Source organism: Chiloscyllium punctatum, chromosome 24, assembly GCF_047496795.1.
Source record: "Chiloscyllium punctatum isolate Juve2018m chromosome 24, sChiPun1.3, whole genome shotgun sequence".
NCBI lineage: Eukaryota > Metazoa > Chordata > Chondrichthyes > Orectolobiformes > Hemiscylliidae > Chiloscyllium > Chiloscyllium punctatum.
The window spans coordinates 64,798,078-64,816,464 of record NC_092762.1 but is presented as its reverse complement, the minus strand read 5'-3'; the positions used below and the strand labels follow the sequence as shown (position 1 = coordinate 64,816,464).

Below are 18,387 nucleotides of genomic sequence, written 5' to 3'. Positions count from 1 at the left end.
TGTACTGAATGAATATGTCACTCGGTAATTTACATTCCATGCTACATTATTGATATAGCAAGATGTCAGAAACTGTAGCCAGACAACATCTGGATTAATTTTGTTTCTTTGCTTTTAAGAACTGTTGAAATAACATTGAAGATAACACATACTTTAACATAAACACCATGTGCACAAAAATGAGAAAGTAATATTGAAAGAATATGTCAATCCACATTAAAATTACATTATTAAACTCTCACCTCCTCCAAAAAAAATTAGCAATAGTAAAGAAATGTACAAAAACCCAGGATATTTGTGAATCCTAATTTTTTTTTAATCTATCAGCCAGTATTGGCCTCCCTAAATTATAGCACTCAAACACCCACAAGCCACAGGCCTCAATTTCACAGTTTCACAGTTTTTTGCATGCCTTCACACTACAGCTGTAATTAATACTACAGACCTGACTAAAGATAGTTTCCAAGATCAATATGTTTTGAAAATATATACATATGAACACTGTTTTCTATTTCATGTTCGTGAATTTTCTAAGGCTTGGTGATCCACTGGCTGTCAGTTAATTTAAAGTTACCAAATGAAATATGGGCATTAGCAATAATATACATTTATAAGGTCTCCCAATTTTCTGGTAAAATAACAGAATTTTATAGAAATTGAAATAGGAGTAATAATATACCAGAGAAGAGGAAGGAGCAAGTCAAAGGCGAATGAATAGAACAAGAACAAAAACGCAAAGCAAGGAATAAAAAGGAAAGAAGATTTTGACATAAAGAAGGAAATTCTATTAAGTGATGGTACTCTAAACGAAAGACTATAAATGTGATAAAGGAAATACTGCAATACTGTAAGACTAAGAACATAATGTATAAAGTCAAATGAGCATTCAAGTTCCGAACTATAATGTATACATTATGCCAAACCCTTTCACTTTCGTTTTTCTTAAGACACATATGAAATGTCTTTTTGTTCTATTTGGGAAGTTCCCTTTGTCTGTTATTATTAAAGAATGTTTATTATGCTTCTAGACCATGAAACTATTTAAATAATTAATAGGACAATAATGCAGCTTTGTTATCCAATACAGACTGTCTGGACTGATTAGCTACACTTGAACTGCTTTCAGATTACTGCAAGCTGCTCTCCTTCTTCAAAATAGATTTCACATTCTTGGTCCTTAGAAAATAAAACATAGATAAACAAATTATATGTATGACATTTTTAGAGATCACTTTATTCACATCTTCTATTCCTGCCGTAACTGAAGATTTTATTTACCAACCATTCTTTCTGTTTCCTTCTAAGTCAATTGCTCTGAGATATAAATTTGCATAGCTGAAGTAAAGAAAAAGGAAACTGTATCGGCAAAGTTTTCTTTTCAGGTGAAATTTACAACCCTGCAGAATTTATTAAACAACTCTTCAAGAATAAACGAACTAAAATTTCTAGTCAGGAGCTGGTGAAATTACAGTACTCTTATGGATTAAATCACCACCATATCTTGTCTCTATTAAGTACAACAGCTTCAGAATACAACCTTTCCGAACAGGTATACATTCTAACCAGAACAAAAACTTAAACAGCGCCACTTTATGAATAAGCACATTGGGAGAAGGGCTCCCTTCTTAAACTACATTGAGAAAACATATCTGAAACATTTAAACAATCAATATTATGCTTCCACTAAGAAAATAAATAAAGAGATTAAACAACCTGCATGAAATCAAACCAATTTCAGTGGACACAGAGTTTAAGGAGCACCCAAGAACTTTAACTTGTAGGATTTCCAAAAATGCACTAAATGTGCTCATTTGACACCTGCTAAAATATCAAACGTCTTGCTCAAATCACCCCTCACTACCCACCATCCCAAATTCCCATACCTATCACACCTCAGTATCTGGGCTTAACGAAAAGATTTGAAAGTTCACAGCAATAAATATGTGCACCTTTCAATAATATCAACTTGGGGGGGGGGGAGGAGGAGGGAGGTGGAGAGGGACAGAGAGAGGGGGAGGGAAATAAAAGCCCTCCGCGCTCTGCAGAAGTTCTTCTTATTTCTAATAACCACAGAAACATTTTTGTCAAACTTCGTAGCGGCGGGTGGAACAGTCGTGCATGGAACTGGGCGAAGTTGGAAGGAGCCAAAGCTGCGTTTTCCATTGGATTTTCTCACACACACACACACATACACAAAAACAAACTTGAGCGTCGGGCTTGGATTTGTTTTCTGGTGTGTGTCAACACGGATTGCGTTGGCAGGAGCTGCCTGGGGAGAGCCAGAGGAGGAAAGGACTAACCCGGGGAGCTCCGGGCACTGAAAGCATGCTGCAGAAATTATCCCGCCATTTTTAACAGTAACCGCGTCCTGAGGAAAATACAATGCGGTGAATGTGGCCAAGTGGCGGGGGCGTGGGGAGCGGAAAGCGTCCACTGGCAGCAGCAACCGAACTGATAACTAAATTACCTCAGAGATGGACATTACCTGAGTCAGGCAGAGCGGGGAATACATCATGACGACCTGGAGTTAAAGTCGCAGATCATCCAAAAGTTACTGGATCATCGTGACATCTCGCCTCACAGCGACTAAATCCCACCCCCAAACACAATTAATAATTATATAGAGAGAGAGAGGAGGGAGAGAAGTGGCACTTAGCACGGAGTATCTGAAAGAAAGCAGCCCTGGAAACTGGGCTTCATCTGTCAAACGGTGGGAGAGGGAGAGGAATAAAGGAGAGCGGACCAGGAATGACGCGACTGTCCTGACCAAGCCCCAAAAAACGTCTGACTTCAGGGAATTTCTGCCATTAGACCCAAATTTCAGCACCACTCGCAGCCCCGCTGTCAGCCAATGGACCGAGGCCACTGGGAGATCGCCAGCAATGTAAATAAGCCCAGCTACTTCCCTCCTCCCCTCTCCTTTAACTCTTCATTGCTCACGACCGTTCGTCAAAACGCACTGGGCAATTAAAAAAAACAACACGCGAAAAAAAAGTTAGCGCCGCTTTAAGAGCCGCGCTTTAAAGGCAGACTTGCCCCAGACACGACGCAGCCGCTGCGTTTAAACACACACAACGGGTGCCTATCCTGGATTAAAAAAAAAGACTGGGCTGCAATCTAGCTGCCTACTGGCCTCCCCTCTTTTCCACCCTCTGATGATATTTTAAAGAAATCACAATAAAGCTCAGGGACAGCATGACAAAGCAGGCATTCCTATACAGGAGCCTCCAATATATCATCACCCTTTGTGACAGACTGCAATGTTGCGATTACCCCGTACAATTCTGCTGAAAGAAACGTTGCTCGAATCCAATCTCAATTCTCCACCCCAGCCGCCACTCCAACCACCAGCACCACCCTCCATCCCAAATCATTGCATCAGAAAGTAAAATGAAATCTAGGAACACAGACAGATACTGCCGCGGCCCCTCAACTTTTATGATGAAGTTCAAATATTGAATTAAGTCAAATGAAAGGTTCCAGTCGGCGTGCGCAAAACTGCAGAAGTCAAAGTCAATGGTAAAGTCATGACAATGCACAGGACTTTGTTGAAAGCTGGTGTACGTGACATGAGGAAATAGTTTCCAAAGTAGGCCAAGACAATGATTGTTTCCCAGCAGAATGTAGGAGAATAAATCGTGAGACTTTGGTATGGATAATTGAAGAGTGATTGTAGTACTGTCGTGATTTGTATATTTATTAATACTAGAAGCCATTGGGGAAGCATTGACCACAGTACATTATCAAATTGACCATTTACTCTGCCAGACACTGTATTGCTTTTTACTAACTGACGTTAGCAGAACAACCCATTCTATGCACCAATGGCCCGGCGCAATGTGTCCGAGTTAATCGGTCATACTCTTTTCTCCTCAATGCATGAGGGCAAGTCATTCTGACTGCATAAAGGGCCAACAGCAAACGGAAGGCAAAAAGTACGTTTTACGTCTGCAGTATATTCAAATAGAATTTGGTCTCTTAAATATGAAATGTCTTTTCTATCAAGCTGGACCATCGAAATTTGCCAGATGCCACCGTGATGCCAAGCGCATTCCGCTTTCGGTCAGGACAGCATTTTTGTCTCCACAATATTCCCCAGCTCAACAATAGGAGTGAAGTTTGCATGATTCCGCAGGTAGATACATTTCAGAACACTGCAAGCTATTTCATAAAATGTTTTGCAGATTGCTTCATACAATCTCTAAAATACAAGAGAACTGGTATTCTGTCAAACAAACTTTATAGATCAAGCCATCTTTCACTTTTGCATATTTGCACAAACATTCCACTATACAACAATCTGCTGCAGAAACGCTGCAAGTGTTAAATTCAGTGAAATTTTGGAGAAAGAAGGCTTCCTATGCCTTAGGTATGCAATCAATATTTGTAATCAATACATTTTTTATTTCTGAATGGTTACAGCGAATTTAAAGAGCTTATCCATTTACTGGGCCTATATATATATAGAAAGAGAGAACGGTAAAGACAAAACTGGAACTGCACTGCTTCATTCTCTGAACTTTCCGAATGTGGGCTGGGAAATGTATTTCAGAACGGCGAACGAAAACCAACAAATCTACGGGCCGCAAAGCTCTTCTTGCTTGCGCTTTCTTAAAGTATAGCGGACTTTTCAAATTGTGTGTTTAAAATAAGCTGCAGAATGACCTGTGGCGAGAACCCCGCAATCTCTTGCATAAGGGGATGGTGCGCATTTTAACAGGCCGAGAAAGTGTAATGTCCCTTTAAAAGGGAGGTGGATTAGCAACATGTCCCAGCCTTGGTCGCAGCGTCGCGGTTCATGAGTCAAGTTCAAGCCGGCGGCTCTCCCGAGCTGCTCGGCCATTACCGCTACGATCACACACACTTGGCTCCCCGCTTGAACTTGGGCTCGAAATGTACGTCGCCAATGCACACGTATACAGATCACGCATAAATTTATTTCAGCTGGCAGGCAAACTGCTCACAGATGGGAAATCTGCCAAGCTCAGCGCTTTTGCTTTCTGTCTCTCTCTTCCCCCCTCCCTCCCCATCCCCTCCCCTTTAAACACCACAAAATCTTGGCACAAACCCGATCGCATAAGCAACACAAGAGAGTGAGGCACAGACAGACAGACACCGGAACCAACACACGGCTCGAGCAAGACGGTGCAATAAAATATACGTACCATTGCCATGTGAAAGTACGTAATCAACTTGCAGTCGAATTAGAAGCTTGTCTCGCGCCTCATTTGTATTCCTTTGCAATTTTCCTACTTCATCCGGAGGAATATCTGCCTTCGGTCTCTGTGTGGTGTTGTGTGTGTGTGTGTGCGGGTTATTTTTCCTCCCCCTCTCTGTCTCTCCCTCTCGCTGCTTTCTAACACATCCGATGGAAAAGTGAAGGCAACCGGCGGATCCTGATTGCCCAGGAGAAAGATGGGGGAGGGTTGCCTTGGCCGCTTTAGTGATGAATTGATGGCGTAGTATAAAAATATTACAGAAGTAAAGGGAGCGAGCGAGGCGTACTGTTTATTTCCGCAATGGCTTATTTGCATAAGGAAATCACATCATTACCATAAGGTCTGAGCTTTCTGCACACATCCATCGCTATAAAGAGAAGACTATGTGCCTGGATTTTGCCATGGTTATCCAGCCATCTCTGTGCACCATCGCAATCCTTTGCTAAATTAGAGGTTCGAACGGCATTTGCACAAATGCTGCCAATAATCTTAAAGCGATGAACACGTGGTGCTGGACGGGAGCGATGTGGCGATTCTATAAACCTTTTGGAGCAAGAGAGTTTGTCAGCACAAAATAAATCAAGGTCACTCAAATAAATAGTTCCGATTTCCTAATGACTTCAGGATAAATATGTTGAAATATATATAGACATTTCTCAACTCAGTTAACTTTTTTTTTGGAATGTTAAACGATTAGATTTTGCTTCCCAAAAGCATCAAGATGATCTGTGGAAATCAAAAATTGCCAACATCAGGACATTGTTTATTTTAAAACAGGAAAAAAAAATAAACCTTAACTTGTAATCCAACCTATTTGTCTGGCCTCAAGAACGTCTCTATTATTTATCAGGAAATCCGCTTTTGACATTGAAATCGCCACCGTACCGGAAAATAAGTCGGATCAAATGGGAATGAACTTTCCATTACTTATTGCTCAGCAGTCTCGTTTGGAATTGTTTGGGTCTGGGAGAGGGTGGAGGCTGCTTTGAAGTCCTTTTAAAGCATGAATCCCTCTCGAATTGCAGAAGAGAACATTAACTTAAAATAGTTTTATCACAGAAACACTTCAATGTTTAACTCCAACTCCATATCTTTCCATAACAGTAGGCCATTCAGCCCCTTTCAGTCTGGATGGCGGCTAAAATGTATCTCAACTCCATTTACCTGCCTCTATGTCATATCCATTAATATCCTGACACGATAATCTATTGTTTTCAGACAATAGACATCTTTCACTGACCCGATAATTTTTGGTGGAAAAATATCTCAGATTTACTGATATTCAGACCCATACGTGCAATAGTGCTTCCTGATTTCGCCCCTCTAATTTTAAGATACTTTTAAGGAATCCCCTACCAAAGGGTATTGTTTCTCTGCATCCATGTACACATTTTGTTCATCCTTTGTGAAATGCAGCGGTTAGATCACTGCTTAACCATACACGGCACCTGGCAAACTTTGGAGCAAGTTTGTCCTGAGTAGCTTCCCATGATCATGCAACAACACAATTCATTTCACTGCAAAATAAGTTATTGATAAAACATTAAGACACAAATGTCACACTTAAAAATGCATGGACTGGCAAATGTAACAGAAAAGAATCGATGAGACGGAAATCGCGGAGAGCATATGTGTAATCAATTGAAGTCCAGAAAGTAGAGAGTAATAGAAAATAATTTACTCTGCTTAATGTCATCGATTGACATAACATTGCAATCTTTTATATGCATTTCAGGAAACGTACCCAGTACGTAGAGTGAATCTGAAGCCGAGTTCAAGCATCAAAAGCGGCATTTTTGGTGGAACAGATGGCAGCTTATTCCAGACAAAGTTAAACCAATTGAAAAAAACACTGGCTGCACCTGTTCCTAGCGGAGGTGATATCTTTTGTAACGCCTCGATTATTGGACTATCATCAGACACCGACGACCTTTAAATGATAGTAATTATCATTGACATACAGGGATAAACCAGTAACTGTTCTGTTACTGCTGTAACGCTGAAACTAGATTGATGAGAGGAGCTGTAACTTGGCCTTCAATTTTAAATTAAAAACGCAAATCTATTCTGGATTTGTACTTTTCAATAAAAATAAATCTGGCGAAAGTCAGATCCTTGCACTGCTTTCAGTGCAGAACAGGCAAGAAATAAGAGTTAGGATTAATAGTCCACACCTAAAATGTTAACTTGACTGTTGTCATCACAATTGGACTTTCGAAGTTGTTCCAGTGTCTTTAAGTTAGGGAAATGCCAAATATACATTTCTGCTTTTTTTTAACTTTTATAAGTGATATCCAATTAGTATGTTGATTTTGTTCCCCCATTCAAGTGATGTTTATTTATAATTCAATGTTTGCGCAAAATATCAACTGATTCCAGTGAATAGAATTCAACAAACGTAACGAAATTTTGAAACCCCAAAGCAATCCTTCATTTCAGCTTCTGTTTCTTGGGTAAATTGGATGATGTTCACTTTCCGTGTGCGATAGCCAAAATCAAAACTCATTTCGAGGATAGTGAAGCAAAACATAATCCTCACTTTCTAATTGCGAACAGAATAACACTTAAGACTTGAGCAATAACTGACTGAGGGGGAGGTACAGCATCAAACAAAAATATCACTGCACCTGCAATAATAAAATTTGTACAAAGGCTTGGAGGAGGGAATGACAATGTATTGATTTTTCTGGATCCTTCGTTTATAGAACTGCGCTTTCCCCTGATACTGAACTATAAACAGTACAGATAAAAAGTTGTGACAACTTTTGCAAGGCTTTAATTTAAAAGACAACAAAAAAAAACACCCAGGTGAGTTAGTAACTGTTGGTTTCACCGCGCACACCCAGCCTTCTATCAACGGATAACAAGCATCAGGCATTTCCACAGCCTTGGGGTGGATTTTCTGGCATCTTGTCCTCCATCAGTCTGTATGTTGCAACGTAGTTAGTCCAGATTCCGGGCAATGTCTTTATTGCTGCCGTCTTTTAAAAAAAAGTTAAAAATCACACAACACCAGGTTATAGTCCAACAGGTTATTTGGAGACACTAGCTTTCGGAGCCCTGGACAACCACCTGATGAAGAAGCAGCGCTCTGAAAGCGAGTGCTTCCAAATAAACCTGTTGGACTATAACCTGGTGTTGTGTGATTTTTAACTTTGTACATCCCAGTCCAACGCCGGCATCTCCAACTCATGTCTTTTATAAAAATAAACCTGCAGGTATCCTTTATCGCAGCATTAATACAAGTCGCGATTCTGTGCAAACAGATGAATAGTTGCGACCAGTTTCACAAACCCATCAAAGTTGAGGTGATGCGCTTCAGTGTGTAATTTTGAAACAAAAATAACGTTGTGGGAATGTTTATGTTTCATTTCTTCCTACGTCCACAGATACGACGTGAACTTGAAGAATAATTGGCACTTTACATTTGTAATCTCTCACCTCGGCGAGGAACTGCGAATGATAGGTGTCTCATGCTAGGCATCAGTTATTGTTACGAGGTCGAGATGCTAATTACTCAACCACATTGTTTCTGAATGGGAGTCGCTGCAGTTCATTTCATTTAGCGCATCTGGCACCCAGACTAACCAAAAACATTGGAAACAATGCTTGTATTTTCGCGATATTCCTTCAATCATTTATGCAGGTCGAGATTCGACTTTTTTGCATTATATAATAAATCAGTGGAGTTCTTAAAAGCAGAGTAACTAATATTCAAAACTATGCAAATAAGACAATCGTTGCTTACCACTACCTTTAATAAACCATTCTACTAGATCATAAGATTTCAATACAACAGAAAGAGATATTCAGGTTTAAAATAAGACATTGAGAAATGGGGTCAGCAAAGTGCCCAGGCTGCATGCTTTCGTATAGGCTCATGGAGGGATCAAGTATTGGCATTCAAAGAGAAAACTTAAGATTAACTTCGAAGTTCCGCAAATGCCACTAGATTTATAAGTCTGTTAGAGAAGATGCGCACATTTCCGATTGTTTAACTCAGAAATGCTTTAATAAATGTTTGTAACTAACATGATCTAAAAAAAAATCGGGGTGTGTTGGGGTGGAGATGGAGAGGGTGCAGTGTGGCCCAGGTTTCCAGACAATGATTGTATAAATAACCGGGACTCCCTGGGGTCACGCCAGCATTGGGAAGCGGTAACGGGTATAGGGAGGGACGAGTAAGTTTTGACAGTGTGCAGGATCCGGAAACACAATCCAAGTACTGTAAGTGCTACCAAATATTTCCAGTAAAACCTCAATAAATATTTAAACAGAGCAGCTCGAAAGAAAATAACTGAGGCTCGCTACTTGGTTAGCATTCGCGAATGGAATGCACTTTATTAAAGTTCGTATTCTCCATCTATTTTAGAACCAGAGTCGATAAAGAATCTTTGGCACGTCACAGGAAAGCTGCTGGTTATGAATATTTAATAAAACTATGCTTGCTATATGAGCACGATTACACTTTACATTATTGATAACTGTAAATTAGAGAACAGGAATCAGAAACTGCCGTTTCAAGAATAGGTGAGAGCTGCAGAGCTGCAGATTTGAGGCTGCACTTCTCATGCAACTTTGAGGAAAGATCCGGATTTTAATTTTAATTTTTTCAAACAGGCAAATGATGCATTCTTCCATCGAAGATTAATTGGGGAACACATGCCTTTTATATTGAACTGCAGAACCATAATTATTGATAATTCACTGGTTTTTGTTTGGACTCTAAGAGAATCGGACGAGGACAAGGAATGGAAGTTAAATGCCAGCCATGATCTCACTGAAAGGCACTGTGTTTGAGGGGCTCTATGAGATGCTCAGAGTTCTTATTTTTACAACTACAGAAAGAGTAAAACAAAAACAAAATTTTCATGGTGAAATGGACCTCTATGATTTTGCCGTGTTTAGCATCAGTGCACTTATCAGAGTCCACCACAGACACCAGTCCACCCCTTTGGGAGACGTCAGGTACACGATCGACCAACACCTGCTGCATGTTCGTCATCATTGAGGAGAGGGAAGTCTTATTCAGGACAACGCGACACGGTAGCACGCAATGTTGTTGTGCATTGCTATGTGCAGTGCAATATTAGTGAATATCACTTCAGTACTAAATATGGGTACCATTGCAAAACTACCTTCATCTGCACAAGCCTGGGTTATGATGCAGTTGAAGAGATTTTCTCGCAAGGAGAATAAAGTTAATACAAAGCAGCAGTTATTGAATTTGAATCCACATTTAATCTCTACAAAATACCCCTGCAATCTTTAAAAGGTAATAGCGTTTGCTTTTAAATGACTGTCTTATTGATAACGACTGCAAAACATTTCCTTTCAGAATTAAGGCAAAATACTGTGGATGCTTGAAATCTGAAATGCAAACGGAATGCTGGAGAACCTCAATGAGTCTGGCAGCATCTGTGGAGAGAGAGAGAGTTGATGTTTTGGGTGGAGAATCACTTCGATTTCCAGTGGCCAGATTAGACTCAAAGTTGACTCTGTTTCTCCATCCATAGATGCTGATGGACCTGCTGAGTTGCTTCAAGATTTTGATTCCTTCTAGGTGTTTATACAATATTGAGAGACATTGAGTGTTTAATCCACTTTTGACAACAGTATCAACTTAGAGCTGTAAAAAGACTTTCCACTTGAACAGCACTTTATCACAAACACAAGCAAGTGGGACTAGTTTAGTGTGGGAAATCTGGTTGGCATGGACGAGTTGGATCAAAGGGTTTATTTCCGTTTTCTATGACTCTATGATATTTATAGTGGGCTGGTACGACTCCATGTTTTGAAAAGGTGTTAAAATTGAGTTTGCGGAAAGATCACCATAGAAAGAGGAAAAAAGTACTAAAGGCAATGGAAACAAACACCCTCCCTGACATAAAACAAAACTGAAGGGAAAAATCACTTTAAGCCTTACTTTCCAATCTCGGAATCTTATTCCAGCTGACACTGATGCCGAGGGATACAATGGTAACAAGTTAATAAGTCCAACCGTGAAATGAAACGAGTTCAAAAGGAATCGTTACATAATCATCTCACGGTGAGTTACCAAAGTGAACACCCTAAGAAACAATTCAATGTAAATTTGATACAGTCTCTGACTGAAATTCAACTAGGATCAGTAGTTGGCACCCGCAGGTGAGATGAGGAGTGGACGAATCACCGAGAAGTTTAGATTCAGAGAGCTCTATAATTGGCACTAGCTGAATCTTTCTCACTCCAAATTAATCTTTTGATTTGAAATATATTCTCGGTGTCTGTCTCTACTATAATCCGAGTTGACAGTGAAGTTATGTCAAGCCAATATGATTCAAGTGCATAATTAATAAAATGCATTAACAGCTATCTCGTCCCTTCCTTTCACATTATAGTCGTGTGGTGACGTACTGCAGCATTCATGAGGCGCAGCACGTGCCATTATATAGATTAATATGTCCACAGCCTAGGCTATTTTCACCTTGTAGTGAAGAGCAATCTGACGTAATAATAGCTACCTGGCCATTTTTGAAACTGTATCAACTGCAAGTAAGTATGGGGATAACTTTAGATAGTAATCGACCTAATAGGAAACCCTGCTCGGCACCAGGTAACTTTAATTTTCCTGTCTTCAACCGCTTCCTTTCAGAACCAAAACTTTGTAATGATAAATCTTAGTAGCAACACATGATGCCATAGCTGAGACAGAGAGCACACATCATGTAATTACGTTGCAAAATCTGCTGGCTTTCTGATATATTCCAAAATACAAATTTTTTTTTACAATTTCACCACAAAAATTACACTGGATGCCATTACTTTTATTTTCTTATCAGGAGAGTAGCTGCAAACCCATGATTCAAATACATCAATGTAATGCTCTGTACTACATTGAAATAACGTGCTCACATCCTGGAGGGCTGGCAATGAATTAAAAGTCTATGGTTTTGAACACACCAAGTTTGATTGAGATTGAGTCGTTCTCTACCCTCACCAGGGTCTCCATGGATTCTGAAAATAATGTCTATGAAAGAAATGAAGAAATCCTTGCAGAAACCTCATTTCCCTCCCCCATCCCCTTCATTTGTTAACACAGGCAAAAACCTGTGCAAGTAGGAAGCATAAATGGGTTGATGAATATGTGTTGTACTTTTTTCTGACCTAAAATATACAATTTATACAAAAGGTCTGGCTACTGACACCTTTGCAATGCACATCAATACATTAACAAATGATGAGGTAAAGTGACTGTGAGCCACCTTCCACAATTAACCTCCCCTCTTCCTGATGAGTCTCTGATACACTTTTCACAATAATGGATGCTAACTCTGGATTACTAATAGACATGTCAAAATTTTAATTACACCTTGTGTTTTTTTAAAAAAGAGAACATATAACTAAAAGGTATCTATGGGTCTACATTCAATAGCTATCTGGCAAAGTCATGGCTGGACCCATGGTAAGTCACACTTGTAAAATGTCAGGGAAGTTTCAAACGTAGTGAATTAAAAGGAAGGGGTAGTGAGGAGCTGTTCATCCCTGTAAGTAGAAAGCTATCTACTGGAGATTATGTTCCAAACATGACTTTTTAAAATCCTTCCTGCAATATACAAAAAGAAGGATTGAAATCAAACTACAGATCTTAATCTGTATGTGTTCTTGGGCTGAGATGCTAGTATGAATTAGTGTGCCATAGAGGTCACAGGTTGAGGAAAGCAATTACATAACCCTACATTGCAGGTAAAGGAAAGACAATTTATCAGTTTGAGAAGGAAACAGGACAAAAGCCTACAGTTACCTACAGAGGAAAGAACCTTGAAATCAATTATTACTCACTCAGAAATCAATCAGTAATATCATCATTACTGGTATCATTCAAATTAACAGTTGCACCATTCCACCATCTGCTCTTCATGAAACCCAAAGAGTGATTTGTATATCTTTTTAACAGTTATTGCTTTAATCAATTCAAATTTCCAATTTATGTTTACATGTCAATTTTATTATCTTTTCTGGATTTAATAATTAATAAATGCAAGCTTTCTTTAACTTAAGAAAGCCAATTTAATTTGCTTTCTTTTAAAACATAAATGCATTTCAATTGCGAAAAGAGGGAAAAACTCCTTTTTAAAATTAACCTTGTTGTGACCAACCAAGAGTAGGATTGAATTAAGAAGAGAAAAGATAATGAATTGGGGACCCTTGCTCTGCATTGATCATAATAGATTGGCTCATATTTGAAGTTATTACCCACAGAGGAAACAAAAATTAAAGTGGGAAGAGTGAATTGTTTCTTCAAAATCAATTATTAAGGCTGCAAATAGGCTTTTTTGAGTTTTTACTGCTAATAAATAGAAATATCTGCATTTTCTGCCAATGCTTTTCGACGAAAATGAAGGAAAATTAGTTCTGAGTATTTAAAATGCTGTCCCTTGAACAGTTAAAAGTGTGAGGAAGGCACTCATGGATTAGAATTCTGCCTGAAAGCCAGTAAACCCCAAATTTTAAAAGAGTTGGCCAAAGTAGGCAAAGTCTTTTCCCTGAGGTGGGGGAATCTAGAACTAGAGGGCATAGGTTTAGGGTAAGAGGGGAGAGATATAAAAGAGACCTAAGGGGCAACTCTTTCATGCAGATGGTGGTACGTGTATGGAATGAGCTGCCAGAGGAAGTGGTGGAGGCTGGTACAATTGCAACATATAAGAGGCATTTGGATGGGTAAATGAATAGGAAGGGTTTGGCGGGATATGGGCCAGGTGCTGGCAGGTGGGACTAGGTTGGGTTGGGATACCTGTCGGCATACATGGGTTGGACCGAAGGGTCTGTTTCCATGCTGTACATCTCTATGACTCTATGACTCTATGAGGACAATGAAATGAATGGAGTAATGCTGGAAAAATTGAAACTGGAGCAGTGGAAGTTAGAATTTCTAACAAAGGAAAGAAAAAGGCAGAGGAAGGTGAAGGGAGGATGGGAAAGTGAGAAAGAAGAAAGAACATTGCCAAGAGGGAGAGTTTCAGGACAGAAAGAGGGATGGAGAGTTTAAAATAAAAGTGGTCAAGCTGAGGGACAGAAATCCTACTGTATTCCTTGAGGACACTACTAACTCTAGTTTATAGGCATAGGAAACTTGATTTGCTCATTTAATCCACTGGTTGGATGAAGTAGAAGTGGAAACCTTCTTTATTACTTTTGAGCAGTTGTATGGCAGTTAAAGCAGTCAATCCAATGTTACTGTAGAGTAAATATTCAAGGAAATCTGACAAGCTTTACTCCTACTTAGGTGAGTACAATACCATTAACTGTGATGTAACATAAAGGGCTACATTAAGTATGTACTAATTAGTGCTGGAGGTGGACAATTAGAAATTCAATTTTCTTGGGAAATAGCCTAAATTGGAATTTGAAGGCCTGAGCAGCTTGCATTTGACCAGTTGGTATCGTTGCTTAAAATGGAAGCCACTATCAAAGATCTCTGTAAAATACCTCTCCTTCAGGCATTTAAAAACTTCATGTGCTTTCCAATAGCACACACCTAGAGGAACAGAGCAGATCAGAGTCTAAGCAGTCACGCTATGAGCTAATTCACAAAGCCTTGTGCTGGAAAAGACCTTTCGTTAGTCATTTCCAACCAACAGGAAAGGAGAGACTTAGAGAGTCCAATTAGAAATTAAGCACCCATGGGGAGAGTTGAAACACGTGGAACTGGACAGGCACAGCAGGTCAGTCAGCATCCGAGGAGGACAGTTGACGGTTTGCACATTAGCCCGTCATCAGATATTCCTGATGAAGCGCTAATGCCTGAAACATTGACAGTCCTGCTCCTCGGATGCTGCCTGACCAGCTGTGCTTTTCTAGTGCCACACGTTTTGACTCTGACCTTCTAGCAGCTGCAGTCATCACATTTTAATGTGATAAGAGGAAATGCTGGCACACATTCTCAGTGTAGAAAGATGGTGCTGAGTTGAAAAGTGAGGCTAAGAAACCAAGGTTTCTAACTGCTAAAAAGTAGGACATTTCCAGTGGGATATTTCAGAGCCCATATGTGCTGTGCAAAGAATAGGAGCTATTCAGAGACCCTAACAAACCATGCTAGGACACTAATGTTTGGATACAAATGCCCTGCAAAGATATTCCTCTGAGTATGGATGAAGGTAAGCAAATCCCGGACAGTTACGGCTGTTAGTATCTAAAAGAAGGGTGGCCACATTCTTTAGGGTGAAACAAGCAAGCCTATATTAATACTGAAGAATATGAAGGCCAGTCAATGCCTACTGCTGTGAAAAAGCATGACTTTCTTATCAAATAATGCAGTGAAAGTGCTCATCATCAGCGTAGTCTCAGAACCTAGCTCGACATCTGGCAGGTTCAATGAGTATTCAGATGACTTTGAAACTCAATTTTGGATTAACAAAATTTTAAACAGTGGGGTGCATATTGTTGCATGGGGAAATGGAATTCACAACCTCAGCTCGGTTTCCTCTTTCTTCTCTCGCGGATGAGTCACTAAGCCTCAAGGTAGCATGTTCTTAGGACGATCAGGAGGTGCCATGTCGAGTGGATGGCAAATTTCTCCTTCCAATTAGTGGTGTCAAAGCCTCTGTGCTTTAGGTAAACTTACACCTTTTCCTTTGACTGTCTTTTGACTTTTGGGAGAAGTGAACTGCCAAAGGGAGTGATTTTCAGGCATCCAGACACATTGGACTGTCCAACAGAATAGATTCTTTAGGAACAGGGCTTCAATGTTGATGGACAAAACTTCATTATTCTTGTTTAGCAAAGGGGCGAAAGGTTATCAGGGGTAGGTGGGAATGTGGATTTGAAGTTGCTATCACATTAGCCACGATTCTATTGAATGGTGGAAAATGTTTGAGGGCCTGAATGGCCAAGTTCCGCTCCATGTTCCTATTTTTTTATGTCCATGGAGTATGGCCATCTAGTCTGGCAGATCCCCCCAATTTACGCCCAGGATTTGACATAAGCATCACTGGTGCTAGCTCTTGAGGATTTTAATGTGATGTTCATGCTTTGCTGCAGTGAAGCTGTGTGGTCAATGAAGCAACCATTTAAACCAAGACCTCAGTTAACTTCTGGAACTCCCTGTTGTCAAAGACATGTTATTGAAGTACATGCTAGCAAGCTAGTAATGAGGAGGAACAATGGGAAAAGCCCATTACTCTGTATCAGATGTACGAGGGGTGTGACCTTGTCTCAGGACTAATAATTGTGGGAGCAGTCCTTAGGTTGCTTGTGGACTAAGTTAACCTGCATGCTAACAATGAGTTGTCAGGATCCAGGTTAATAGCATCTCCAGTGGTTTCCTAGAAGCTCAGTGAGGTCTGAGAGACAAAACAGCTGCAGGAGAGGATGCTTGGCATTTCCTCTGATCATGTGATTACAAAATGTACGGTCGGAAATTCTCCATCAGCAGCGGCTTAGATGGCACAGTGAATAGAATTTGGTTTGAATTAGTTGCATAATTGTAAGGAGCTAGTATGAGTTTTATGGAGTATGGCTAACTGAAATAAGGCCCTCACAACTGAAACACATTGTCTTGGTGAACTGCAAAGGAGTGCTGCTTCTCACAGAGTCACAGAGTCATAGAGATGTACAGCGTGGAAACAGACCCTTTGGTTCAACCAGTCCATGCCAACCAGATATCCCAACCCAATCTAGTCCCACCTGCCAGCACCTGGCCCATGTCCCTCCAAACCCTTCCTATTCACATACTCATCCAAATCACTCTTAAATGTTGCAATTGTACCAGCCTCCACCACTGCCTCTGGCAGCTCATCCATACACGTACCAACCTCTGCATGAAAACGTTGCCCCTTAGGTCTCTTTTATATCTTTCCCCTGTCACCCTAAACCTATGCCCTCTAGTTCTGAACTCCCCGACCCCAGGGAAAAGACTTTGCCTATTTACCCTATCCATACAAGACAGTGGCAAAAATAAAACTCTCTGGGTTATCTACACAGCATCAATGATTCCAAGTTTCAGGTTGCATGCCACTTCAACACACCTCAATGTTCCTTGACAACCTTTTCTGTCTTGGGCAGAATGCAGCTTAGAATCAGCTGGAAAAACAGCATCTTATTTTCTGCTGGAGGACCATGCAGCCTCCAGGACTCAATCTTGAGTACAATAATTTTAAAACCTGAACACCTTCTTCCATGCCCTTTACTCACCCCACAAGCAAGGCCCTATCATATCATGGGCTGCTTTCAGCACAACCAGCCCATTTTAACTATTTATGGACTCCATTGCTAGAATTCTTTTCTCCTGATCATCTCAGTATCCATCCCTTTTTTGTTACTTGTTGTTCTCTCTCCAGGCTCTACCTCTGACTATCTTCCCACTGCTTTCCACCCCAACTCCTGTCTTTAGCATAAATATGTCTTTTATCGAACCACCATCAGTTCTGAGGAAGGTCATTTGACTCGAAATGGATACTGCCAAACCTGCTGAGTTTCTACAACGATGTTTCAATTAAAATTGCAGACTTAGAAAAGGCATCTGGGTACTAAGTATTTATACATTCATGCATTAAAATAATTTCCAGACCATCTTTTATGATTAAATGATTTGATTGAGGTTGGTTGGTGCTGGAGATGTGGTATTGCAAATATTTATAACTAAAAGCCTGTAGATGTATGAGATAATTTCATTGGCAGTGGAAATGGTTGACAATGGAATGTAAGAAATACAATATGCAGTGTAATTTATTTTAATCACTCATGGGATATGGGCATTGCTGTTGGCCAGGAATTTTATTCCCCATCCCTCGTGCCCTTGAGAAGGTGATGGTGAGCTGCCTTCTTGAACCACTGCAGTCCATCTGCTTTAGATATACCTACAATGTTGTTAGGGAGAGAATTCCATTATTTTGACACAGCAACACTGAAGGAACAATGATATATTTCCAAGTCAGGATGGTGAGTGGCTTGGAGGGCAACTCGCAGGTGTTGGTGTTCCTATGTATCTGTTTTCCCTGTCCTTCTAGATGAGTGATCCATGAGTTTGAAAGCTACTATCCAGGCACCTTTTGTGAAATTGATATTTGTTTGTCTGACATTATTCTTAACATAAAAAAAGTCAGATTAGTACTTTAGGAAGAAAGATCCAGTCAGTTGTGGCTATACTAACATCCCAAGGACTGGAGTGTTTCAAGATAACAGCTCACAA

General features: G+C 40.1%; 1 protein-coding gene across 4 annotated transcripts in view; it reads right to left on the bottom strand.

Moving 5' to 3' along the window:
* The window catches only part of nfic (nuclear factor I/C), a 792,066-nt gene that overhangs the window by 467,535 nt on the left and 306,144 nt on the right, over positions 1-18,387 (bottom strand). The window contains exon 1 of one of the 4 annotated variants that reach the window (XM_072594045.1): positions 5,166-5,699. The exons of 2 other annotated variants lie outside the window; for them this stretch is intronic. In XM_072594045.1, coding sequence (XP_072450146.1) covers positions 5,166-5,174 — 9 coding nt within the window. In that variant the 5' untranslated portion in view covers positions 5,175-5,699. Of the gene's footprint in view, positions 1-2,485; positions 3,042-5,165; positions 5,700-18,387 lie in introns of those variants that run through there. One more of the 4 variants, XM_072594044.1, reaches the window with a different exon arrangement.